The following is a 27,946-nucleotide window of genomic DNA, read 5'->3' on the forward strand; positions in this document are numbered from 1 at the left end:
TGTTTTTCCCTTGGAGACATTGACTGGGAAGCCACGTGCCCGGTGAGACATGCCAGCCAGGGGCCGTATCTCTCCCGTTACACCACGCCACCCCACCATCAACACCCAGAACCATCCAGAAGCTAATAGCTCTGGAGGAGATGGGCAGGAAGACATAATTCCTCCATAACAACGAGTTCTTTGTTAGAAACAGTTCCTTGGGCTTCCTGGGATGAAAAGGAGACCATACCTTCTCTACTAATGATTTCTAACTGTATTTTTAGGCAAAAAAAAGGAGGGGGGGTGGGGTGGACGCCTGGGTGGCTCAGTCGGTTAAGCATCCGACTTTGGCTCACGTCATGATCCGAACTCATGATCTCACGGTTCGTGAGTTCGAGCCCCGCGTCGAGCTCCAGGATGACAACTCAGAGCCTGGAGCCTGCTTCGGATTCTGTGTCTCCCTCTCTCTCTCTGCCCCTCCTTGTACCCCACCCTCCTTTCTCTCTCTCTCAAAAAAATGAATAAGCGTTAAAACAATTTTTTTAAGAAAGGAATAAATCACCTGTACACATAGTATAATGGTCTTCCCCCTCTCTCTCTGCCCCTCCCTCACTCATGCTCTGTCTCTCTCTCAAGAATAGATAAGCATTAAAAAAAAATTTTTTTTAATCATTAAAAAAAATCTCCAGTTAGAACCTAATGCAAAAGTCTGGACGCTGGTGAGAGGCATGGAGAACCCGATGGCATGGGACGCCTCCTGCGATCGGCCACCTGGCACGTCCCCCAGCTCCAGGCAAGGTGTGCCCTTCTTCAACCCCTGATATCGAAGAAGTCAAAAGCATCAGCCGTGGATGAAGTGACACCCCCGGGCGCTGGTAGGGCTCATCCATCCCCCCTGCACGAGCTGTCCTTTCTGGGCACCTGGCTGACCCCCCCCCCGCCCCCTCCGCCCGGCCTCTTGCTCCTCCTGCGTCCAAACCACCACCGCCTGTCCCAGCTCACTCTTGGTTAAGCGCAGCAGGGCACCCGGGAACTTCCCAAGATTCTCTTTCTGTAGAGGATCAGACAAGTTAATAGTTTAGGCTTTGCAGGCCACTTATTGCCTCTGTTGTATCATTTCTTTTCTGTTTGTTCTTACAACTCTTTAGAAATGGAAAAGCCACCCTTAGTCCACATCCAGACAGGACACCAACTAGATCTGGCCCCCGGCTTAAAGAATAAAGTCGCAGCCTGGCATTCAAGGCCTCCTGTGATCTTCCCACAGGCCCTTCTGTGAGCCGTATCCCGTATTATTGCCTCTCCCCTTACTCCACTCCTGCCAAATCGGAGCCCTCCCACAGCCATAACCACCCAGCACGCCCCCCCTGGTTGGCCCCCTTACCCTGTTCCTTCCACCTGGAAGGCTGTCTACCCAGCTCTTCCGCCTGTTGAGATCCTGCATCTCAAATGCCACTTTGTCCACGGAGCTTTCTGGATTCTCCTCCACAGGGCATGTTGCATACAGTTTGTGAAAGTCGCTCCCCCAGAGTCATGCGGTGCACAACCTGTACAACCAGACAGGGTAACCTGCCTGCCTCTATATACAAGTGATCTCTCCCTCCTCTGAACTAGAAGAAAAAAATCATTTTAGGAAGTATGATTACTACCTAGGTTCAGTTTTCCACCCGTGGCATGTTCAAATCTCTCTTTTCTGTTGTGTTGCACTACTGTCTTATTGAATCTATCTCCTAAAAGAAAAAAAGTACCTTGTCCTTGTCCACTTCTCTCTTCTCTATTTTCTTTTTTTTTTTTTTAAGTTTTTAATGTTTATTTACTTTTGAGTAAGAGAGAGAGGGAGAGAGAGCGCACGCACAAGTGGGGGAGGGGCAGAGAGAGAGACACACACACAGAATCTGGAGCTGGCTCCAGGCTCCGAGCTGTCAGCACAGAGTCCAACGCGAGGCTGGAACCCACAAACCGTGAGATCGTGACCTGAGCCGAAGTCGGACGCTTGACTGACTGAGCCCCCCAGGCACCCCGTCTCTTCTCCATTTTCTATGTTGCAGATGGGAGTTTCCCCAAATGGCTGCAGTGATGTCTCCCACCCCGTGTTCGCTTCAGCAATGTGATTTTGCCGTATCCCCGTCAAGAGGTGGGGTCCGTGGTGAGGGTGAGTTTGGGGGCCCCTGAGTCAGCCTTGATAGGAAGTTCAACTCCCCTGAGACTACCGTGCTGTGGGAAGTTCAGCCACGGGGGGATGGTCCTGATTTGGTGACAGGTCACATGGAGAGACGGCGAGGAAGAGACCATGGACTCTTAGAATAAACCTGACCCCTTTCCCACGGGCTGATGGCTCAGCTGCCTCTGCGACTTACCTCCCACATGCCAGGAACTGCTCCTGCCACCCTCTGTCAGGCCCTGGGATGTGCCAGGCCTTTCCTGCCCCAGGAACGTGATCTGTACGTGATCTTCCCCAGCCTTGAATGCTCTTCCTCGTGTGTTGAGAGAGCTGGCTTCCCATCAACCAGCTTGAACCCCACCTCCTCAGAGAGATCTTCCCTGGCCTCTGGATCCCAAGTAGCCCCCACCCTCCTCACCCCGCCCCGCGTGTCCTCTGTCTTTGTTCCCCGCCTTCCCTCCCCTGAGCTCTTTCTCGTGGCTTGAACTGCTTCGAATTTTACCTGCTTATCAGGCCGTCTCCATCGTTAAACTATAAGGTCTGTGGGTGCAGGCACCTTGGTCTTGACCACCTTGTAGCCCTGGTTCCAACAGAGTGCTGGGCAAATGGTAGACGCTTAAGCTTGCGGAATGAGTGAATGAATGAATGATGCTCCTAAGGTCTGGCTTAGCCTAATGCCTCTCCGAAATCCCACGGCACTTAGCCGGGGACCCGTCTGTCAGCAGGTATTTGCTGGAGAAAACTTGGTGATCGATGCCCTGTGTAGATCCCATGTGTGTCCCTACAGTGGGAGCTGGTGGGGGTTGGGGGGAGTTCAAGACGGGCTTCATTTTCCCGCCCCTGAGGGTCACCTGAGAGGGCACCTCACCCTCTCCAGTAGGGGCCAGGCGAGGGAGCTGAAAACTGGAAGACTTACTGCCTCCACCCAGTGAAACCAGGGGGAAATGGGTGGAGGAATGAATGAATGAATGAATGAATGATGTGATCAGCCTAGGCCACTCCTGAAAACCACAGCATGACACAATAAGGCCCACCAGACTCCCGTCCCCAGGGAGGTGCACCGGAGAGTCCACGAGGCTTGTGGGTCTGGCCACTTGTTCAGGGTGGGCAGGAGAGCCCAGGGTGGGTGGTGGGGTCACCTTCTCCCCACTCTGCAGATTTCCTGCAGGACGCTGGCTCTCCCCTCTCTCTCACCCCCCCACCCCTTCTTGTTTCCTTGCTTTCCTTCTCCTTCACCTCCACCCCATCCTCAAAGCCTGCAGCCCAGCCCGGTGGCCAGCTCAAGTGGGACCAGGCACTGAGACTGTGCCAGTCTCCGGTCCTCGAGTCCCTGGCACCACGCCGACGTTGGGACCTGCACGCGCCTACCTCCCGCATCTTCTCACTCGGGTGTGGACGTGGAGGCCGGGGAAAGATGACCAGCTGTCGCCCCTCAAGACTCAGCAACAGTATCAACAATATGTATCGAGCACCTACAGGGACTAGCCATGGGGTCACTGCAGTGAGGTTTCGTGCCCTCCTGGAGCTGGTCATCTGGAAGGAACAAGAATGCAGAACGTCGTTACAAATCGTGCTATGCTTCTTCTGTGGACAAAACCAGCCTCAAGAGGGATGGAGACGAGCGGAGGTGGTCAGGGAGGGCTTCTCTGAGGAGGTGGCAGGGCAACCGAGACCTGGAGGACGTGAAGGAGCTGTTCTAGCAAAGGGGGTGGGGGTGGGGTAGGAGAGGGTTCCTGACGGAGAGGAGAGACCCCCCTGCCTGTGTCCTTCCACCCCCCAGAGCCAAGATCATGCAGCCAGTCACAGCTGCCTGTACCAACTCCCATCCCAGCCTCTCGCAGTGAGAGGTTTACCCTGAGAGGGAAGGGTCACCTCTGTCTTTTTTGGAGGCAAGTTAACATCCCCTGCAATGTGCTGCTACGAAAGGTGACAGCTCTTTGATTTATCTCTCACGGACATGCCTCCCCGTCGGTGACTAAACAGCACCTAAATAGACCTGAGCTGCGTTCAGACGAGGCAGCCTGAACGTATATTTACTCAGGAAGCAGAAACTGCTTTGGACAAGGAAGAAATGATTTGATAGCAAAAAGAATTGTGGAGAAACGGGAAGGATTTGGCCAAATTCACGTACAGAGGATTTGGGGGGCGGGTTGGGGAGGGGACAAGCTGCTGGCTTAATTATCTTGTTTATCACACTGACCAGATCCCGTTCAAGACAGCCCCAGTGAATAACAACGCGGAAAATCAATTTTGAGCTCACCTGGAAAAAAACAAAATGGAACAAAAACCCACCACCATTAACTACTCTTCTGTACGTTTCTTGATTATGCCAGAATAGAGTCGTGAAGCTTCTGTGGTATCTGAATTAAGCTAAAGAAAGATTTAAAAAAAAGAAAAGCCTGGTTATAAGAGCATTAGACTAAAATTCCAAAGTGTCTACAATTTTGATTTTTGTGTCTGACCTTGGAAGTGGCATTTGATTCCTCAAAGCAAATTTTACCCTTTTATATCCCCGCATGATAAACCTGGCAAATACAATCCCTTAACACCTTCTCCTTCTCTTCTTTGTCCCATGCACACCTTGGACTTCCTTCTTTGGGCTGCACAGAGACAAGCACATAGAGAAATCAAGGATTCAAACCAGGCGAGGTGAGTACTTAGGCTACGCTCTGTGCTACCCAAAGAATTAAAGCTAATTCACGTCTGCCTCACTTAAGGAAAGAACAAAGGGAGAAAGGTAGTAATTCTTCAAAACATTCTATCTTTTGCTGTCATCTTTTTCCTGAGGAATAAGGGGTCCTATGAGGCCGAAGACTTTTCCGAGAAATACGGCTGGAGTCGCCGTGGTAACTTTCTCCCTCCAGGGACCAAAGAGGGCTTTGAATTTTCAAAGAGGTTGAGCCCTCCGTCCGTGACCACGTCAAAGTGGGTCACAGATCTGCTCTAACAGATTTCACTGTCAAATAGGAGGCTGGCGCCAGGCCCAGCCCGTGATGGAAAGTTAATAGAATATTTCTCATCCAGGAGCCTTTGGATCGCGTGGAGACGCGGAGTCGAGAAGGCAGGCCACAGCGTTAAGTGGAAGAAAGATGCCACATTTTGACAGGAAGTTAACTTTCAGACAACCTCTCCCGGTGCCCGCTCATGAATATGTATATGTTTAAGGAGCAATTTGAGTGAGAAGCGATTAACTCCAGCACACTGCTCATTTGTCTTAAAGCATCTTCTCGAAACCCTGTCTCCCTTGTGTACTATGCAGCTCTCCCCAGTCGGCCGAGTTAGCGTCACCGCCATCATCTTTTGTCCTGAGAGCCTGGTGTCCACCTCTTGGTCACTCAGCAGTGCCCACCCAACTGTCTCCTTAGCCACATTTGACCAGATGTAGTGAACTGTCAGTGTCCCATCCGGACCTCTGTACTTGGGCACACCCATCCCCAACTGCTGTGTGTGTTGACTGCTAACGGCTCCCAGCTCCTGCTTCTTCCAGAGAATCACCTCCAGCAGGAGTGGAGCCCCCTTGTCAGCCCTGCCCCAGGCACCCCACAATCATCACTCACTGACAGAGGAAAAGAAAAGGCAGCCCCCTGGCCTCCAGGTGGGATTCAGCTGTGGCACATTCACATTCCAGAGCCTGCCAGTGTGGTCAGGCAGAACCCGGCTTCAGCTGGGACCATGTCCTTACTTGGCTCCTTCTCCTGCCCTGTCCTGTGTCCATCACATTCTTCTCTTGAGAGCCTGCCCTCAGTCAATCCCAGGCACCTGTATCCCTGTGTCAGGCTCTACCTCTAGAGAACACGACCTAAAACATCTGGATACGTTGGGTGTAAATAGTTTTACTCTACCCTTCAAGATTCTTCTGGCTGATCTGAGAATTAAATTGACATGAGGTCAGTTAACTGGAGACGACAAAATATAATTTTGAATATACAGAACCCACATGCACAAGACGTTCAAAGGCAGAAAGGTAAAATGAAGTATATATACCATCTTGAATTAAGGAGAAGGCAGTAAGAGTCTGGTGCTTCAAAGGGAAGGGAATGATTCAGGGGAAGATGAAAAAGAGTAAATGCTTGGTAAACAAATGTTTGCTCGTCCACACAGAAACAATGGGACCCAGAGAGGAATTTTAACAATCAGGTTTTGCTAAATGCTTCCCTGTTTACTATCCTTAGTTCATATTACATTGTATTATCTATGATGACAGCTCTCTTCCTGGAGTAGGTTTTCTATCTAAATTCTTTTAGGCAGTTAGAAGGGAGATCAACATTTCTTCCTAAATCTTTTGAGCCTCCCTAGAAGTCTGATTGATTTCAGCTCAAAATAAACTTCTTGCCCAAGTGGCACATCTATTCTGAACCCCTACAGATATGCAGGTGCCCAAGAACGAGTCACACTGACCAACACAGACACAATTCATCTCCATTATCTTTGCAGAAATCCTTTTACATTTGAGAGCACAGGACCTGACAATGAGCAGTTAGGGCATTTTCTCCTCATATGGGGTGGGAGGGTTGCAAAGACTGAGCTGCATGGACTGCTCACATGGGGAATAAATGAACTTTCTCATAAGTAAGCTTTTCTACCAGCAGTAGCCATATGTTTAATATGAAACTGTGTGGGTCAGGATTGGACATCCCCAGGGGACAGTGGTAAGGGCAACCAAAAGCCCTGAAAGTTCTTACACCATTTGGGAAATTAGATTCAGGAGTGGTCTAAGTCCCTCAGAATCTACCCAGCCCCTGATGTCTCTGTGGCAATCTCCATAGTGTCATTGCTTAAGTTTCTTTAAAAAAATTTTTTTAGTGTAAATTATTTTTTTTTTATAATTTTTTTTTAATTTACTTTGAGACAGAGACAGAGCGTGAATGGGGGGAGGGTCAGAGAGAGAGGGAGACACAGAATCTAAGCAAGCACCAGGCTCCGAGCTGTCAGCACAGAGCCCGATGAGGGGCTCGAACCCACAAACCGTGAGATCATGACCTGAGCCGAAGTCAGACGCCTAACCAACTGAGCCACCCAGGCGCCCCATAGTGTAAATTATTTTTGAGAGAGAGAGAGAGAGAGAGACAGCATGATCAGGGGACAGGCAGAGAAAGAGAGGGAGACACAGAATCCAAAGCAGGTTCCAAGCTCTGAGCGCTCAGCGTAGAGCCTGACGCAGGGCTCAAACCCAAGAACCATGAGATCATGACCTGAGATGGAGTCAGATGCTTAACCGACTTGAGCCACCCAGGTGCCCCACCATTGTTTACATTTCTATGTTACATATGTTATACCTAATATAAAAATTCTGGTTTACAATAGCATTAGAGAAATCATTTAACATCACTAGAGGTATTTAATAAATGTTAAATATCATAAGTTCGGAGAAATTTTGTTAATAAAGGGCATGCTCCAGAAACCTACAGCAAATATCATCATTAATAGTGAATCAACACCAGCACTATAGGCTGTGTGCTATAATATGTCTGTTAACTTTGCTGTTGTTCAATGTTGCACTAAGGGTACTAATCCAATTTTGCAAAAAAAGGAAGAAGAATAATAGGTATAAATATTTGAAATTAATAGTGTAGATGATATGATTGTCTACATAAAAAATGCAAGAGAATCCACCAATAAACTTATTTGAACTAATATGCCAGTTCAGCAAAATGGGAAGATACAAAAATTGTGACCTCTCCAACTTCTGATTCTTGTACAAATACCTAACAACAAATTTTAGAATGTTGGAAAACTATAATATGTATGCATAGCTGAGCCCATGAGGGGGGAAAAAAGGGAAGTGTTTACATTCTGGAATAAAACAGAACTTGAGACAGGGTGATAAGAAAATGCACTAACATAATGGCTTCCAGAACAAAGGAGGATGTAGTTCAGGGATCATTACCAACCCTGTAACCTAGCAGCTTGGGTTTTAAGATCCGCATGGGGGATGAGTAGGAAACTAGCTGGCAAGGGACAGGGCACTGGGATTAATACCATATATACATAAAGCAGGGTCTTTAAGAGCTTACCTTCAGTGACAGGATGGATTCTAGAAGTCCACCTGCCAGTCCAGGATGGTTCTGGGTAGGAAAAAAAATTGCCACCCCCTCATACATTCAATCCACTAGCCTGTTGCTTGGGCAGGTTTGGGGCCTATTTTATGTTCACTGTGTGGTCTAGGAAACTCCAAGATGGGAAATTACAAAATTACAATTTGTATCAGGCTGCTGACATCCCTGGGACACTTGGGAAAGACAAATCAGCAGGCTGACCTTGGGGGATGATTCAGGAATGCAAGCTGTAAGACATTCCCACAAATAAAGATCTGGTGAAGATGAGCCCACAGACCAAAATTATAACACTCGTTCTAAAATATTCCACTGAGATTCAGGGTCCACAAACCATAATAATCAGGAGGATTAGAACCCTGGAAACTCCAGGTAAGACAACAGTCTGAAAAAGGCTCTAAAATAAGATTTTAGAAATGAACAAAAACATAAAGGAATCAAAAAGTTAAGAAAGGCTACTAGGGGGGAAAAAAAGACAAATTTTTAAAAATAAAAGCAAATAGAACATTTTGAAATTTTTTATCCAAGAGCTGAAGACTGCATTTTTCCCAGAACTGGTGAAAGACACTAATCCTCAGACTCAGGAAGCCAAATAAATCCCAAGCAAAATAAAGGAAAAGAAATCCATACCCAGATAAACTACATGAAATCCAGAACACCAAAGACAGAAACTTATCTCAGGAGTGCCCAAAAGAGAGGTGCTTGGGTGGCTCAGTGGGTTAAGTGTCGGACTTCAGCCTAGGTCATGATCTCACAGTTCGTGAGTTTGAGCCCTGCATCAGGCTGTGTGCTGACAGCTTGGAGCCTGGAGCCTGCTTTGGATTCTGTGTCTCTCTCTGTATCTGTCCCTCCTCTGTTCTCTCTCTGTCTCTCTTTCAAAAATAAATAAACATTAAAAAAAAAAAGAGTGCCCAAGAGAAAAACAAGAAACTACACAAGAATGACAATTGCCTTTATAGCTGGCTTCTCAACCCCACCAATGGAAACTAAAAGTCCTTCACGTAGGAACAGGATCTTAAAATCACTAAGAATATAATTGTCATCTTAGAATTCTAAATTGAGGAAAACTTTTTCAGAAGGAGGTGGAACAAAGCCTTATATGGTAGGGGTTGAGAGAGCTTCCCAGCTCTGTTAAATGAAAAAGTAAATCACCTCTATAAAAAAGGCCTGAGATTTGGGGTGCCTGTGTGGCTCAGTGAGTTAAGCGGCCAACCTTTGATTTTAGCTCAGCTCCTGATCTCATGGTTCATGAGATCGAGCCCCAAGTGAAGCCCCAAGCTTAGGCCAACTTCAACTGTGTGAAAAGAAGTAATACAAATTTGGGATGCAAAAACAAAGGATAATTAAAACTCAAATCAAAACGATAGTATAATGTAAAATGAGAGAGGATTAATTGGCACTAAATTTTCTCTATTGTGGGGGCACCCAGGGTCTTAGCTGGTTAAGCATCTGACTCTTGATTTCAGCTCAGGTCATGATCTCATATGTTGTGAGATCAAGCCCCACGTCGGGCTCTGTGCTGACAGGGCTTGGGATTCTCTCTCCCTCTCTCTCTGCTCCTCCCCGACTCATGAGCCCATGCATGTTCTCTCTCTCTCAAAATAAATTAAAAAAAGGTTTCTCTACTGTTGGCAGGATAGAGACACTAACTTTGTACTTTACTTCTTTTCTTCTCTCTCTTGTATTTTATTTCTTCTCCCTAGTCCTGTTTTCCCTCCTCCCATCTTTCTTCCCCTCTCAAGAACAGAACTGAACTGTTCTAGATTCTCCGTTCATAGCTCATTGTTGTAACTGGTCCATGAGAGGGCGCCTGTCTCAAAGTTACGTAATTATACATTGGCATCTATTCCTTTTTATTCCTAATACCCTCTTCTGCTCCCCTCCCCGCCACAGATGAGCGCTCTACCATTTGACCTAACCTTGAATTTGCATGTGTCTTTATAAAACACGTGATGTCCTTTTGTGCTTGTATTTATTTTAACTCGCATATGTGGAATAGGGCACAGTGTTATGGAGAGATCCTTAATTGCCCAATTAATTAAGTGCCCAGTCCAAGACACTCAGGGGGAGGGGTGAATGGAAGTGCTGTTATTAATACTTCCAGAACAGAGATATCCTGTTAAACCTACAATCACCCTAACTACAGACCTTGTTCTCTTATTTAATTTTTTCAGTTGGTAACATGTCAGTAAATTATAGTAACAACAACAGCAGTGATATTACTTGCTATATGGCAAACACTTGCAACTCTGAAAGGTGGATATTGTTATTATTCCCATTTTGTGGTGAGTGAACTGAGGCACAGAGAAACTAAGCAAGTTGTACCAGGTCACACAGCCAGTGAGGGCTGAGCCAGTTTTGAACCTGAATCGGGCAGTCTGGCTCTGAAGTCTCTGCTATTACCCAAAGCACCACAACTGCTTCTGAATCCAAAGGTTCTGTGGGCTTTCAGTGGCCTTGGTGGTATGGTAGTGAGACCAGCTACCTTTCAAAGGTTTTGAGGGTCCTATCTTACCTCGTATCTCAGTGGGAAAGTAGCTAAAGTCTCTCCACGGCATCTAATGTTTAATATGACTTTTTAGTTTATGCCATTTTATTTTCCAAGAATTTTATTGTTTATCTTATTTCTTTTTAAGTAAGCTCTACCCCCAACTTGGGGCTCGAACTCATGACCCCGAGATCAAGAGTCACGTGCTCTGCCAACTGAGCCAGCCAGGTGCCCCTCTTTTCCCAGAATTTTAAAACCTGAAATAAGATTTGATTTCTGTAAAATTACTTTCTGAACCTTTGAGGGAACTGTACTTTTCCTTTGTTCGTCTCTCAGTGTGGTGAATTACACTGGTAGATTTTTCAGAGGCTGTCTCACCATCCTGGAGTAAACTTTCCTTGATCATGATGTATTACTTTTTAATACTCTGTTGGATTCAGTTAGTGGAAATAAGAATTTTTGCCAAATGGACTTACAATTTACTTTCCTTCTGATGTCCTTATTCAGTTTTGAAATATGTGTTACAGCTAGCCTCATGCAATGAATTGCTCAGCTTTCTCTGTTAGTCTATTTTCTGGATCTTCTTGTGTAAGACAGGAATTACCCCAAAGTGTGGGGGAATATCACATGGAAGGTGTCTGAGCCCAGAGCTCTGGGGGAGGGCAGGAGGTCTGTCTGATTACCAATTTAGTGTCTTTGATTTGTCTATTCTAGTTTCTGTTTCTTTGTTCACCAATTTTTGCCATTTCATTGTTTCCCAGAAATTTACCCCCTTGGTTTTGGTTTTCAAATGTATTAGCATATGGTTGTTAGTATTTTTATTATAATACATTTTTATGGGGGCGCCTGGGTGGCTCAGTCGGTTGAGCGCCCGACTTGGGCTCAGGTCATGATCTTGCAGTCGGTGAGTTCGAGCCCCGTGTCAGGCTCTGTGCTGACAGCTCAGAACCTGTTTCATATTCTGTGTCTCTCTGTCTCCTTCTGCCCCTCCCCCACTCATTCTCTCTCTCTCTCTCTCTCTCTCTCTCTCCCTGTCTGTCAAAAATAAATAAACATAAAAAATTTTTTAAAAATAATACATTTTTATGATGAAATATGCATACAGACAAAAGACAATATGTAATATATATACATACACATGTAATACATATACAGTAATAATAAAAATTATAAGAAAATAATAGTAAAGTGGAGACCCATGCCCACTTACCTTAGGGCCACAGTGTGTCCCCATTCTCTGCCTCTGTCAACTCCGTCCCTCTAAATCTCTTCCAGTGATTTAATGACCAAGAGAGTTGTATCCCAGGAATGCAAAGTTGGTTTAGTATTTGGAAATCACTCAATATAATTAAACATGTCAATGGAATAAAACAAAAAAAACCATATTGTCATCTCAAATAGAATACAGGGCTTAAAGAAACTTAAAAATACCTAAATAAATGGAGAGACACACCATATTAAAGACTCAGTACTGTTGGGGTGCCTTGGTGGCTCAGTCAGTTAAGCATCTGACTCTTGATTACAGATCAGGTCTTGATCTCGGGTCATGAGTTCAAGCCCTGCATTGGGCTCTGTGCTGGGCATGAAGCCTACTTAAAAAAAAAAGACTCGGGGCGCCTGGGTGGCGCAGTCGGTTGAGCGTCCGACTTCAGCCAGGTCACGATCTCGCGGTCCGTGAGTTCGAGCCCCGCGTCGGGCTCTGGGCTGATGGCTCAGAGCCTGGGGCCTGTTTCCGATTCTGTGTCTCCCTCTCTCTCTGCCCCTCCCCCGTTCATGCTCTGTCTCTCTCTGTCCCAAAAATGAATAAACGTTGAAAAAAAAAAAAAAATTTAAAACAAAAAAAAAAAGACTCCATACTGTTCAGATGTCAATTCTCCCCAAATCTATAAATTCAATGGGATCCTAAACAAAATTTCATTAGGTATTTTGGTAGAAGTTGATAGGCTTATTCCAAAATGTATATAGACATGCAAATAACCTTGTATAGCCAAAGCAATTTTATAAAAGAACATTTTGGGAGACTCGGTCTACTTGATTTCAAGATTTAATATAAAGCTACTGTAATCAAGATAGGATGCAGATTAATGAAACAGAACAGAGGATCCATAAGTAGATCATGCATATGCAGTCAGTTTGATAAGGTGCCAAGGTGACTAAATGGAGAGAGAAAAGTATTTTCAACAAGTGGTCCTGGAACAATTGGATATCCACATGGGAACAAAACAAATACCAAAGCCTACCCCACACCATACATAAAAATTAACTTGAAGTGGACCATAGATCTACATGTAAGAGCTAAAACTATAAGACTTCTAGAAGAAAACTTAGCATATAATCTTTGCAACGTTAGAGTGAACAAAGACTTTTTGAATAGGACACAAAAGCATAAATGATAAAAGAGAAAGTTGATACATTAGATTTTATTAAAATTTTCTTTTTTCTTTTTTTTTTTAAATTTTTTTTTCAACGTTTTTAATTTATTTTTGGGACAGAGAGAGACAGAGCATGAACGGGGGAGGGGCAGAGAGAGAGGGAGACACAGAATCGGAAACAGGCTCCAGGCTCCGAGCCATCAGCCCAGAGCCCGACGCGGGGCTCGAACTCACGGACCGCGAGATCGTGACCTGGCTGAAGTCGGACGCTTAACCGACTGCGCCACCCAGGCGCCCCAAAATTTTCTTTTTTCTTATTTGCTCATTACAAACAGGTGTCCTTCTTAATGCCCATCACCCATCTAGCCCCTCCCCCACCCACCTCCCTCCATCAATCCTCAGTTTGTTCTCTGTCGTTAAGAGTCTCTTGTAGGGGCGCCTGGGTGGCTCAGTCGGTTAAGCAGCCGACTTCGGCTCAGGTCATGATCTCACGGTCCGTGAGTTCGAGCCCCGCGTCGGGCTCTGTGCTGACAGCTCAGAGCCTGGAGCCTGTTTCGGATTCTGTGTCTCCCTCTCTCTGACCCTCCCCTGTTCATGCTCTGTCTCTCCCTGTCTCAAAAATAAATAAAACATTTAAAAAAATTTTTAAAAAAAAGAGTCTCTTGTGGTTTGCTTTCCTCTTTTTTTTCCTTCCCTTATGTTCATCTGTTTTGTTTCTTCAGTTCCACATATGAGTGAAATCACATGGTATTTGTCTTTCTCTGACTTGTTTCCTTTAGCGTAATACATTCCAACTCCATCTGCATCATTGCAAATGCCAAAATTTCATTCTTTTTGATGACTAATATTCCACTGTATACACACACATATACACATATATACACCACATCTTCTTTTTCCATTCATCAATAGACATTCGGGCTCTTTCCACAGTTTATCTATTGTTGATAATGCTGCTATACACAGCATGGTGTCTGTGCCTCTTTGAATCTGTATTTTTGTATCCTTTGGGTAAATACCTAGGAGTGCAATTGCTGGGTCATAAGGTAGTTCTATTTTTAACTTTTTGAGGAATCTCCATTCTGTTCTCCAGAGTGGCTGCACCCAGTTTGCATTCCCACCAACAGTGTAAGAGGGTTCCCCTTTCTCCACATCCTTGCCAACATCTATTGTTTCCTGTGTTGTTAATTTTAGCCATTCTGACAGGTGTGAGGTGGTATCTCATTGTAGTTTTGATTTGTAGTTCTGTTAGACTTTATCAAAATTTTTAATTTTTGTTCTTCTGAATGCACCACTGAGAAAATAAAGACAGGACACAGACTAGAAGAAAATATTCACAATACATATATCTAGCAAGGACTTGTGTCTGGAATATATTAAAAATTTCTTACAACTCAATAATAAGATTATGGGGCACCTGGGTGGCTCAGTCGATTAAGGGTCTGACTCTTAATTTTGGCTCAGGTCATGCTCTCACAGTTTGTGAGTTCAAACCCCATGTCGGGCTCTGCACTGACAGCACAGAGCCTGCTTGGAATCCCTCTCTCCCTGTCTCTCTGCCCCTCCACTGCTTGCTCATGCTCTCTCTCTCTCTCTCTCTCTCTCAAAAATAAATAAACATAAAAAAAAGTTTAAAGACCAAAAGAAATGGGCAAAACGCTTGAAGAGACACTTCACAGAAGAAGATGTGAAAGCCAGATAAGCATGCAAAAATGTCCTCAGCATCATTGATTACCACGGAAATGTAGTTTCTTATAAATATAAGCATAAGCTTATTGTTCAAACCTGCAATCCCTCTCCTAGGTATTTGCCCAAAAGAAATGAAATATGTCCACACAAAAAATCGTACATAATTCACGCAGCAGCTTTTTCCATACCAACCACAAACTGGAAACAACACAAATGTCCACCAAGAGGTGAGTAGATAACCAACGTGTGGTGAGTCCATGCAATGAACACTACACAGTAATAAAAAGGAAGAAATCGGGCACCTGGGTGGCTCAGTCGGTTGAGTATCCGACTTCAGCTCAAGGTCATGATCTCACCGTTGGTGGGTTTGAGCCCCGCGTCGGACTCTGTGCTGACAGCTCAGAGCCTGGAGCCTGCTTCAGATTCTGTCTCCCTCTCTCTCTGCCCCTCCTTGTGCTGTCTCTCTCTCTCTCTCTCAAAAAATGAATAAGCATTAAAAAATTTTTTTAAAAAAGGAAGAAATCACCTGTACACGTAGTATAATGGTCCTCAAAGTATGAGGCTCAAAGAAGCCAGACACAGAAAACAAGGTAGAATTATGATTCAATTTATAGGACATTCTGGGAAATGCATCCTTATAGTGACAAAAACAAAAACAAAAAAACACAACATCATGAAAAAATCTCACAGATCAGTTGTCCCTGGGGGCCAGGCAGGGGTGACTGACAGCAAAGGACGGGCAAGGGCAGTAGCAACTTTGGAGGGTAAGGGAAATATATTGTGTCCTATTGTGGTCCTGGTTCCACAGATGCACATATTTGTCAAAACTTAAACTGTAGACTAATTGTGTATACTTTCCTGTCAATAAACCATAGCACAATACGATTGATTTTAAAATTTACATGAATTCATATTGATAAATCTCAAAAACAACATCTTGGTCCCCAAAAAACACTCTGAAGGAGGATATATAAAGTATGACCTTGATGTGAATTTTACCAACATCTGAAATAATTTGTTATTCACGGATGCATATGTATAAAAATGTTATTAAAACATGCACGGTGATAATATATAACAAAGTTAAGGTAGAGATTAGCTCTGAGAAGGAAGGAGCCATAGGAGTTGACGGATGATGAGGTTTAGAGATGACTCTCCCCAGGGAGAGTCATATGTGACGATCAAGTTGTAATAGGCTTAAAAAATCTAAAGCAAATATGACAAAATGAATATTTTAAAAGTGTGAAGCTGGGTGCAGGTACCTAAGGGTTTTGTATATTACTCAGTATACTTCTCCATGCATTTGGAATTTTTTTTTTAATATTTACTTATTTGAATAAAGAGAGAGAGAGAGAGACAGAGCGTGAGCAGGGGAGAGGCAGAGAGAGAGAGAGACACAGAATCCAAAGCAGGCTCCAGGCTCTGAGCTGTCAGCACAGAGCCCGATGTGGGGCTCGAATCCATAAACTGTGAGATCCTGACCTGAGCCGAAGTCAGACGCTCAACCGACTGAGCCACCCAGGCGCCCCAAGACTAGACATTTCTTTTTTTTTTTAAATTTTTTTTTTTCAACGTTTTTTTATTTTTGGGACAGAGAGAGACAGAGCATGAACGGGGGAGGGGCAGAGAGAGAGGGAGACACAGAATCGGAAGCAGGCTCCAGGCTCTGAGCCATCAGCCCAGAGCCCGACGCGGGGCTCGAACTCACGGACCGCGAGATCGTGACCTGGCTGAAGTCGGACGCTTAACCGACTGTGCCACCCAGGCGCCCCAAGACTAGACATTTCTATATGCACATATAAATGTATAGAAAGACGGAGAAAACTCTGGAAGAAGGTACACGAAATTGAACTCTCTGGAGAGGGGGCCGGGATGAAGAGAAAGTTCAGGGAGATGTCTGTTCTGTCTGCGTTAATGGAATGTTTTACATGGAGAACGTTGTCTGTATTACTTGCACAAAACCAATACCAAGCATGGAAGACAAAGGCAGTTCGCCCTCCTGTACCGTTTACATGTACAAATGTGGGGACCACAGAATCCCACCGGCGCGTCCTTCCATATCCAATTTATTTATATTATTGGTAGCCTGCTAATGTTGGCTTTCCCCAAATTTGCATTTAGCTCTAAACTGATGGTTCATTTCCATGAACGATGCAGGTATAACATTTGCTACCACCAGGCTCTGTGCTCTGCTATGGGACCACAGGGTGACAGGGACACAGTCCTGTTATGGGCCCATCTCTGTCTCACAGGTGAGACTGTCAAGGGGAAAAAAAATAATCGTAATACATATCCTAATCAGGTGATCCGGCAGTCTTGGCCCTTGCCATCTGTCCAGATGAGGTGAAAACTTAATGTCCACACCGGAACCTGGTGTGGTTCTTGCACTCAGATTCTTGGAGCACCTTTAGCCATAATTGCCAAAACCTGGGAGCAACAGAGATCTCCTTCAGTAGGAGAATGGAGGAATAAGCCAGGGTGTAATCAGACAGTGGAATATTATCAAGCCATGAAAAGCCAGGGACGGACCCAAATGTCTATTACAAAGCAAAAGAAGCCAATCCGAACAGGCTACTGACTATATTATTGCAACTATAAGACATTTTGAAAGAGGCAAACTCTGGAGACAGTAGAGATCAGTGGTTTCAGGCACTGGGGGCAGAGAGGGATGATCGGAGAGCAAAGAGGCTTTTTAGGACAGTAATACTATGCTGTGTGATATTGCAATGGTGGACATACATGGTTGTGCATTTGCCCAGACCCATAGGATGCGCAGCACCCAATGTGGACCCCAATGTAAATGAGTACAGAGTTTGGATGATAATGACATGTCAGTGTAGGTTGGCCAGTTGTAACAAGGGGACCTCTCTGGCGGGGAGGGGGGGGGTTGCTGCACATTGTGTGGGGTGGGGAGGGTCGAGTTAAATGGAAACTATTTTCTGCTCAATTTTACTGTGAACCTAAGATTGCTCTAAAAGATAAAGTCTACTTTAAAAATTGAACTATAACCTTCCGGCTCTAAAATTTTCTGATTCTAATTTTTTTTTTTTTTTACACAGGAGACAATTCTTGTTCCTTGATTTTTTAAACTCAGTTTTAAAATCTCACTTGTTCACAGGCACCAAATGAAGTAAAACATTTTTGAAAATATCTGCAAGGGTGCTTTAAAAACATTAAATTTCTGGGGCGCTTGGTTGGCCCAGTCAGTTGTGTCCGACTTAGGCTCAAGTCATGATATCACAGTTTGTAGGTTCAAACCCTTCATCGGGCTCTGCGCTGACAGCTCAGAGCCTGGAACCTGCTTCCAATTCTGTGACTCCCTTTCTCTTCTGCCCCTCCTCCACTTGTGCTCTTTCTCTCTCTCTCAAAAATAAACTTAAAAAAATAAATAAGGGCGCCTGGGTGGCTCAGTCTGTTTAGCATCTGACTCCAGCTCAGGGCACGATCTCGTGGTTCATGGGTTCGAGCCGCACGTCGGGCTCTGTGCTGACAGCTCAGAGCCTGGAGCCTACTTTGGATTTTGTGTCTTCCTCTCTTTCTCTGCCCGTCCCCTGTTCGTGCTCTGTCTCTCAAAAATGAATAAACGTTAAAAAAATTAAAAATAAATAGATAAAAAAATAAAGTTTCTTGTTAAAAAACACTTTCTTGGGGCGCCTGGGTGGCGCAGTCGGTTAAGCGTCCGACTTCAGCCAGGTCACGATCTCGCGGTCCGTGAGTTCGAGCCCCACGTCAGGCTCTGGGCTGATGGCTCAGAGCCTGGAGCCTGTTTCCGATTCTGTGTCTCCCTCTCTCTCTGCCCCTCCCCCGTTCATGCTCTGTCTCTGTCCCAAAAATAAACGTTGAAAAAAAATTTTTTTATATAAAAAATAAATAAAAAACACTTTCTTTTAGAATCTTTAAAGGCAATATATGTCTCTAATATTTATATGTATCACAACACAAATATTTATACTCAAATCGCATTTACCTAACAGATTTTTAAAAAATACTGATTGAAAAAAACAAAAAGCGAGTATAGCCCTGCGTGTAACACCAACTTGTGTTATCCGGATCTACCAGCAGGTGGCATACAAGTCCTGAGGCTTGGAAATGTTTGAGCCACACTAGAGAGAAATCCAGTCTTTCACATGTGCCCCCTCTCCCTGCACCGGCTGTTGAAGCTGGCTGCATGAATCATGATCATTGGTGGCCACATGTAAAAGCTGAGTCCCATGGCATCCCCTGTGCCCTACTTTCAGGAACAGAAGGGAAGATGGAGGAGTCAAGGGAAAGACCCATTTATTGAGCTCTTATTGTAGGCCAAGTCCTCCATGCGCATCATCTTATTGGATCCTACAAAAATCCAATAAGCTGGGTTATTATTTTACGGGGAGACTGAGGTGCTTGTCTAAGTCCCACCAGCAACTCCAGCCCCCAAATCCTTAGCAGAGAACCTTCATTTGAGTGCCCTTGTTTAGAGTAACTGTGATGAGTTTTTTTGTGTGTGTCGCCTGGACGGCTAAGGGATGTCCAGATGGCCAGTAAAACTTTAATCCTGGGTGTGTCTGTAAGGGTGTTTCTGGAAGAGATTGGTGTTTGAATCACTAGACTGAGGTTAGAGATTCTCGGCACCGTTCAATCCCCTCGGGACCAGAATGGAACCAAAAGGGGAAGGAAGGGCAAATTCTCTCTTCTTGCCCATGAACGTCTGGAGCTCTCGGCTCTGAACCCTTCAGACCCTGGGGCTCACACGGGGGTCCTCCCTCCTCAGGCCTTTGGCCTCACACTGGCCTCACACCATCAGCTCCCCTGATTTTTAGGGATTCGGTCTCGGACTGAGTTACACCAGTGGCTTTGCAGGTTCTCCAGTTTGCAGATGGTGGGACTTCTTGGTCTCTAACCACGAGCCAATTCTCCCATCTCTGCCCCAGCCCTGCTCGTGCATTCTCTCTCAAAATAAACATAAAAATTAAAATTTGCCTGTCTGTATGATTTTAGTGCTTTTGCTAAAAGGAACTTGGATGAAAAATTAAAATAGAATAAAATAAATAAAAGGAACTTGGATGTCTTTCCTGGCCACTAGTTGAATTCAAGGACTACTACCCACCCGCAGGCATGGTGAGGCCCAGAGTTCTCCAGCTAATTTGCAGTGTAAACAACCCCTTCCAGAACCGGGGCCCTGCCTTGAGCAGCAAAGCCCTTTCTCTGCACAAAGGCCAGGCACTGAGGTCTCTGGAACCATCTGGAGAACGGTAGTGAGTGCTCGTGTCCAGGTCAGGGCATCGGAGGCAGCAGCGGGGGTCCCCAGAGCCGTGTGCACCAGTGGCTCATCGGCCACTTAGTATGTCCCAGTTGCGTGTATTAACCCCCTGGATAGCCCCCGAAACAAAAGAAGCAAGAGATGCCCCAGAGAGAATAAAGAACTGGAGAAAATCATAAATATGCTGTGAGCTCCTGGGGCCAAACCCCAGGGCATCAGTGAGAGTTTCTGACTGTAGACAGCTCGGCACCAGCTTTTTCCCCATCAGTAACTGGAGACTCCTGAGGTGTATACTGGGACAACTGGTGAAGGTATCACGGAAGGCACCAGAGAGTTCACACCAAGGTTATTTATTTCCTACCTTTTCTTTACAACCATCCACCCAGGGATGAGACCCACGTGCGGGTCTCAGGCTCAAATCCCCCTCCAGAAACACAGTCACATTTCTGACTCTATAGGACACAGGTCCCTGGAGGTCCCAGCAGCTCCCCAGGTCACTTTTCCTCCGCCCAGCACCCTACAGTCCTGGATCACCTGTCTTTTCCCCATTCACACCGAGCAGATGTCTGAAATCGTGGGTCTGTGTCCCCCTTTATGTATGATATACCTATAGCCTAGATTTCCGTCTCCAAGTGCCCAGAAGGAAATTTCTGGTGGATGCACTCAACTAGTCAGGCAATTAGCAGGACACGAAGGGGTCCGAATCATAGACTATCTTGCTGCCACAGTGAGGACAGGGGTTAGTTCTAAGCCAGATGGTCCGGGGCAGTCCTAAGTCCTTCAGAATGCCCAGCAGCTCAGCCTGAGCCTGGGCAAACCTCCCTGGGTGGATGATCCCCTGACTGCTGTAACTCTCCAGAGGGGCAGGATACAGCTCGAGGCTCAGGTGGCTCAGCCCGGCGGTGTGACGCAGCAACCTCTCCATCAGGGCCATGGAGAGGTGGTTCCCACGGACACTGAAAGTCTGGAGCTGGTGACAGCGGCTGAGGGCCGGCAGGATGGCCTCCAGGTGGGTGTCCGAGAGCCCACAATATTCTAGTACCAGGTCCTGGATGGTGGCTGCCACTCTCTCGAGCAGAACTTGGAGGGGCTTGGGACTAAAACAGGCCAGGCTGAGGCCACTCAGATCCAGCTCCTTCAGCTGACTGATGCTTGGGCACTGGGACAGGCATGCCAAGTCTGATTCTGTAAGCTGGCAGTTGGTTATGGAGAGGGCCTCCAAGGGGCTCTTCAGGCACCTGGGGAGAAACGAAGCAGTTAGGTCTGGCGATCGGGGGAGCAGGGAGCCTTAAGGCGAGACAACTGACTTGTCCAAGGCCAACATTGTTGTGACCGTCTGATGAAGGTCAGTCCCAGGATCCCAGTCTCATTTTAGGCTGAGCCCTTTCACTTGTGCGACTGAGTCGAGTTCGCAAAATCTTTAAAGCTCCCTTTCCCCATCTGTCAAGCAGAGTACAACATACTCCACCTACTTATGGAAATGAAGGTAATGGAATGAGCTAGAATATGCTCAATGAAGCGTGGGCACCAGTGAATTTTGATGGTGGTACATGCAAGACCAGAAATGCTCTCCACTCAGGCTTCCTTCAGGCCGCTGCTTGGGCCTTAGGTGCCCATATCTTTGGGCCAGGTGAGGCTAACGGAGACACACAAAGAACGAACCAGGGCAAGGGGCGTTTGGTGGCGGGGGGTGGGGTGCTCAGTCGGTTGAGCGTCAGACTTCGGCTCAGGTCATGATCTCATGGTTCGTGGGTTTCAGCCCCATATCGGTCTCTGTGCTGACAGCTCAGAGCCTGAGCCTACTTCGGATTCTGTGTCTCCCTCTCTCTCTGCCCCTCCCCTGCTCGAGCTGTCTCTGTCTCTAAAACATAAAGGTTAAAAAAATAAATAAATAAATAAACCGGGGCAAGACCCCTCCCCGTCGGCTGGGGGCGCCAGTGTGCAGGGGCTCATCGCTGCATCATCTGCAGACCATCTAGCGCTCTTCATCCTTCTTTCTGCTCTTGTTCCCCTTCCTCACCTCCAGAAGCCTGCATTTCCCTCATTGATGACCTGACCTGGAGCACAAAACCTTTCACAGAGGGGAGTTGAGACGGGCTCGTGCAAGCGCGCCGGGCCGGGGAGCTCCGCGCTTACCTTCGGAAATGCTCACGTCGGCTGTGGCTTCCCCCTCTTCGGGGCCCTCTTCCCTTCACTGTCCCCCTGGCCATCTTGACTCAGACCTCTCTTCCCAATGGAAGAATTCCCAGGCCCACCCCCACGCCCATCTGACCCCCCCACAGCGTGTGGCAAGGCGTCTCTTTCCACAGCCTCCAACCGTTATTCGGGTGGTTGCGCGACGCCACGCTCGCTCGGGACAGAGCCGCGAACGAGAAGGCGCCCTTGGCCCGCGGGGCTCGCGTTCACCGTCCAGCCCAGCGGGGCCCCGCCCTCACCTGAGCATCTGGCCCAGGCAGCCCTCGAGGAAGGCGGGAGATTCCATACGGAGCTTCCGCAGGTGGCGCAGCCGGAGAAGCTGGGAGGTGAATCGGCCAATGTGCTTCTCCTCGGAGGAGGAGGAGGGCTTGTGGATATGGGAGAGGACGAGTCTCCGCACGTTACTCATCTGGCCCAGGTAAGGAGCAAACTTCCCCAGGGTCGACAGCTGCCAGGTGAAATGCACCTCCACCTCCAGGACACAGCCCAGCTGCACCAGATTCAGGACCTCCTTAATATTTTGGATGGGCATCCCGAAAATCGTCACCTTCTTACAGCACAGGTGTAGCGATCTCCTCCGTCTGGCCCACCTAATGAGGTTGGCCAGGCATTCATCCAGGGTCCTTTCCCTGAGGCAGAGGTCTACGAACACTGTCAAGGGACCCGAGGGCCCCTTCATCCTTAAGCTGTCCTCTGCCACGGGTCCCATCAGCGGGCACTCATGGACCCTGGCTCCAGACCACATGCTCCAGAAGTTCCGACTGGCATTCCGTAAATCCAGCACCCGCAGTTTCCACCTCCTGTGGGCGACAGGGGAGATTGGCCGAGATGCTTCGCGATTGGTGCAGAAAGAGACCAGGAGTCTCAGTTTGGGCAACAGTGGGACGCCCCCCGCCCCCCTCCCCCCCCCCCCCCCCCCCCCCCCCCGCCGCGCCTTCACTTCACGTCCCAGACATCGCTCAGCTGCTCGCTCGCCCTCTTCTTCCCTCCCTGCCTTACTTTTCCCTAACTCCTTTTCCCCTCCCATCCTCCCTGGTGTCTGCTTAGTTCCTTTAAGTATCACTGGCAGGAGGCGGAGACAAGCGGCCCTCGCCTCCATAAGGCCTTGCCCACGGGGAGCTCAGCAGCGGCCAAGTCCTGGACTCCTTCACTGGCCTCTTCGGATGCTTCTAATCCACCCTTTGGCCATCCAGTCTCCCTGACCCCAGCCACCTCTTCCAGGATGCCCTGGACCCTACCAGGCTACATGCATGAGCCTTACCTGGGCCGAACCTTCCGGGCAAGCAGGCAGTCAAGCCCATCGAGCACGGCTTGTAAGGCCTTCTGGTGAGGCATCTGTGTCAGGCCCCCCAGAGGGAGGCGGGCAAAGGGCCAGGCCCGCACCATCGCCTTCAGGGTCTTGTCACACCTCCCATCGAGGGCCTCCATGAACAGCAGCGGGAAGAGCTCTGTGGGCAGATACTCCAGAGCAGCGATCGCCAAGTCCTCGTCCATCAGCAGGCTCTTGGCCGCCAGTTCCAGGAGTCTGGGCGGGGTCCTGGTGACCATCCTGAATCTGCTCTGAAAGGAATCCTCTGGCAATGTCAAGGGAACAAGTCCTCCTTCCCGGGCCAGGCCCATCTGCTCCTCGCCCTCGGGAGGAACCCACTCAGGGCCAAAGTCACGGTTCTGGCAATGGTGGGAGGGCCTCAGTTTACCCCAGTTCCACTCTGGGCTCGGTGGCCGGCCACAAAACCATCGCTCTGCCCCTGCCGGCACCGGGGCGAGTGTCTCACAAGTACCAAGGGGAAGGAAATGCAACCACTGGCCCAGACATTTCCACCCACTGCTTCCCTTGATTCCAGTTCCACTGGCAAGTGGTAGTGAGGGGCCTGAGAGTGTCATGTGGCCTAACTCATCCTCAGTGCAAGTGGGGGAGGAGAGGGAGGGAGAGAGAGAGAGAGAGAGAGAGAGACAGACAGAGAAAACCTCAAGCAGGATCCACACCCAGCTCGGGGCCCAACTCGGGGGCTCAGTCCCACAATGGTGGGATCATGACTTGAGCCCAAATCAGGAATCGGAAGCTCAACTCACTGAGCCACCCAGGCACCTCACGTGGGATGTTTTTAAGCGTTTAGTTAAAAAAGAAAGAACTAGTAAAATCACAAAGCCATAAAATATAGGAGGGATAATCGAAGGGCACAAACTAAATATTTAAAATGTCAAGAAATAAAAATTTAAAAATATATTTTAAAAATCTGCCTGGCCAAGACATTTAAAAATGACATGAACCAAAGCTCAAAATCAAAATGTTCGGGATTTAGGCAAAACTGTACTTAGGGTCACCTGTGTAGCTCAGTCGGTTGAGCGTCGGGCTTCAGCTCAGGTCATGATCTCACGGTCCATGAGTTCGAGCCCCACATCGGGCTCTGTGCTGACAGCTCAGAGCCTGGAGCCTGCTTCAGATTCTGTGTCTCCCTCTCTCTCTGGGCCCTCCCCCCACTTGCTCTCTCTCAAAATAAATAAATATTAAAAAAAAAAAAAACAACCAAAGCCTTAAACCTGCTCACCTCAAAAAGAAAGGAAAGGGGCGCCTGGGTGGCGCAGTCGGTTAAGCGTCCGACTTCAGCCAGGTCACGATCTCGCGGCCCGTGAGTTTGAGCCCCGTGTCAGGCTCTGGGCTGATGGCTCAGAGCCTGGAGCCTGTTTCCGATTCTGTGTCTCCCTCTCTCTCTGCCCCTCCCCCATTCATGCTCTGTCTCTCTGTGTCCCAAAAAAATAAATAAATGTTAAAAAAAAAAAAAGAAAGAAAGGAAAAGTGTGCCATCTTGAGCTGCATGGGATGGGAATGTCCTTAACCAGGACAGCAACTTACCATCTCTGAGGCAGTCGGCCAGGTGCTCAGATCTCGGACCTGGTGGAGAAGCCAAGTCTGTGGTTCCAAGGATGGAGGGCTCTGTATTTCTTCTCTGGTGCCTGAGGCTTTTACATACCTTTCTAATCCCATATCCCCCGCCCCTTTCAACCACTAACTTCTAATTGGAGAACAACACTTGATTAGATTCTTCAGTCTCCTTCCGGCTATTCCTGATTGGGTCTTTGCCTTTTTCTAGATTGATTGAATCATATGCCTATTCAGGAAGGGGAAAGAGTTAGAGAGGGGGGGAATGTCAAGAACTCATTAATCGATTCACTCCACAAAAATGGATTGGGTTTTACTAATAGGGTGTGGTCTGGCCCTGAGTATGAGACAAGGAAGTTTAATCTATTCCTGACATTAGAGAGTATCAGTTATTGGGCGATCTTTGACCCCATCAAAATTATCAAGATGTTCCAGAGTTAAAACAGCTTCATGCAGACAGTGGTATCATCCCCAAAGAAAACAAAATAAGGGTCTCTGAATCAAGTTGTCACTTAGGTTTTATGTCAAGTAATATAGCAAATCAGAAGCCCATTCAGGGAGCAAGGTGGGGCAGCTGGGTTGCGGTTGGTTCTCCAGACTGTAAGACTTCTCTGAAGGAGATCAGGTCAAAGTCATAAGGAGAAAGTGGGGCTAGGGGCTGGGCAGGGCAGAGGTGGGTGATCCTAATGGGACCCTGTGAATGACCCAAGACTGTAAAATACGGGTTATTTTCCTTGGGGAGCAGGGAGATTGAAAGACTTTTCTCTCAATAGAGACATTAACAAGGGAGTGGCTGGGGTAGAGACAACACCATTCTTGAGGGCAGGGAGGGAGATTCTGTCTTCAGACCCTCCAGGGAGGGAAAGGGTGTTTCTCCCAGAAAGATGGGATTAGCTTGGGGACTTGACCTAAAAAGACTAAATCTAAAAATGTCAGCTGAGGGAGAGGCAGGCAACCCTAGCAAGTCAGACACTTCCAAATCTGAAAGCTCCAGGAAGGGTGGACACCGTGGACCTTCGGGATCTTGGAGCCAGGAAGACAAATAAACGTGGGCCGATCACGCATGTGACCTCATCAGCATCATGGCAGCTGTTTCCAGGAGACATTTTCTTTTAGCCTCAGAGTTGTTCCCACAGAGGACACTTCCCAGACAGCAGATTGGCCCCAGCCATTTCTAGGGCCTCGGGAACCTAACCTTTCCAACCCCACTGGCCCCTTTCGAAGCATAATTTGACAATGAACATTTCCTCCGATTTAGGTAACAATTGAGGCAAATGTAACTTCAAGGACCCCTTTCTACCCTTAAGATATCTTGGACACAGAGAGCCTGACCAAGGACATGACATTGGGCAAAGAAATAAAACTCTATTTGTAACAAGTGCAGTACACTGAACACCACCCCCTTTCCCCCACAAAATCCAGAAGCTATGTTCAGTGTTTGCAGATCTGCCAAATGTAGGGATGAATCCCCGCCCGGGCTGGATCACAAGTGGATTCTTTTGAAGTCTCAGGATATGAAGAATGGGAGACTATCCCTCTGTTTCCAGATAATTCCCCAAGCCTTTCTCTCCTCCATTCAGTGTGAGGTCCAAACAATTCTTCTATTACCACTGGGTGCCAGGGCTAAGATTCTTTAAAGGATGTTCTCCATCTTGGTATCTTTCTGGAAGATTCTTTTTGCCATATATCTGCCTTCGGTATAAATGGCCTTTGCATAACATTGGGTTTAGTTGGATTGTACTCAACAGACATTTTAACTCCTAGCAATCACCTTTATTAATAACCTGCATTAGGGTGAGATTTGTGACAAGGATAATCATAAATGCCTGTTATTGAACACACACTGGGCAAGCCATGGTGCCAGCACTTTTCCTCCACTGCCTCAAATAACCTTCACAGAGAATCTGAAGATCACTGCTAGCTCCCCCATTTTTAAGCCTGCTAGCTTTGACACAGTGAAGACTTGGAGGCTCAGAAGAACCTCCCTAGTTGTCAGACAACTTAAATGTTAGAAAATACTTACTGACAGACTTCTTGTGAGTATCAGTGAAAATGAGAAAATTGTAGAAGTCCAAGGGAGGGATATTTCTACGGGATCCAAGCTTCTATGAGACCCAAGGAGGTAGGAGGGGTCAAAGTCTTCAAATGTCCTTGAAAATATAAATGTTCGACACTCTTCTCCTCTCAGGCAACAGGACACTCTTTTCTGTCCACCACCACACAGGGCCTGTTTGCTAAGGGGACACACTGGGGCATCCGAAGAGGAGGGAGCCCATCTGCACAGAGATGCCATCATCCCTGCCCAATTCAGGGGTCCAGCAGGACTCCTGGAGTCTGGTGAGAAGCCTGGATTTGTGGGACATTTTATTGTGTCCTGCTCTTCTGTCCTCATGACCCCTAGTTTACTGCCCGCGTGAGAGCAGCCTTCTGAGCCCATCAGGGTGATGTCCTGACCCCCTTTCTCCAGTTACAGAATCCCAACTGAGATTCCAAAAATCTGCTCCTGGGTCCTTGCTCAGGGGGTTAGAATATTTCTTCTAGTTCCCTCTCCCAGCCTGAGCTGACGTGGCAGCCTTCTCTTCCTCCATTCCAGGAGCTCCAGCTCACCTCTCCCAGAATGTGGAGCATGGAGACCTTTCCCATGGTATCAGCAGAAATCAAGAAATTCTTCTCACATTCTACTAGGCTATTTTGAAGGATATGACTAACCACAAGGCACAGAGTACCCCAACTGCTCTTCTGAATCCAAAGAGGCACCCAGAAATGCTGGAAAGTGACCCCTTTTGGGTTTCAGAGGAGGACCCTGATTCTTCTGGTCTTCCTAGAGGTTCAAGGATGATGAAAGGCTTTGGGGACCATTATGAAGTGGCTCTTCCCTCTGTGTCTCTCTT

General features: G+C 47.2%; 1 protein-coding gene across 1 annotated transcript; it reads right to left on the bottom strand.

The window, feature by feature from the left end:
- Nucleotides 1-20,312: 20,312 nt before the first annotated feature.
- LOC125172900 (PRAME family member 12-like) lies at nucleotides 20,313-23,734 on the bottom strand. The gene is made up of 3 exons (XM_047871528.1): nucleotides 23,436-23,734; nucleotides 22,414-22,974; nucleotides 20,313-21,216 (listed from the first exon to the last, which is right to left on the bottom strand). Exons 1-3 carry the CDS (start codon nucleotides 23,720-23,722, stop codon nucleotides 20,658-20,660), a joined length of 1,407 nt encoding a protein of 468 aa, XP_047727484.1. The 5' UTR covers nucleotides 23,723-23,734; the 3' UTR covers nucleotides 20,313-20,657.
- Nucleotides 23,735-27,946: the final 4,212 nt, after the last annotated feature.

Source organism: Prionailurus viverrinus, chromosome C1, assembly GCF_022837055.1.
Source record: "Prionailurus viverrinus isolate Anna chromosome C1, UM_Priviv_1.0, whole genome shotgun sequence".
Classification (NCBI taxonomy): domain Eukaryota; kingdom Metazoa; phylum Chordata; class Mammalia; order Carnivora; family Felidae; genus Prionailurus; species Prionailurus viverrinus.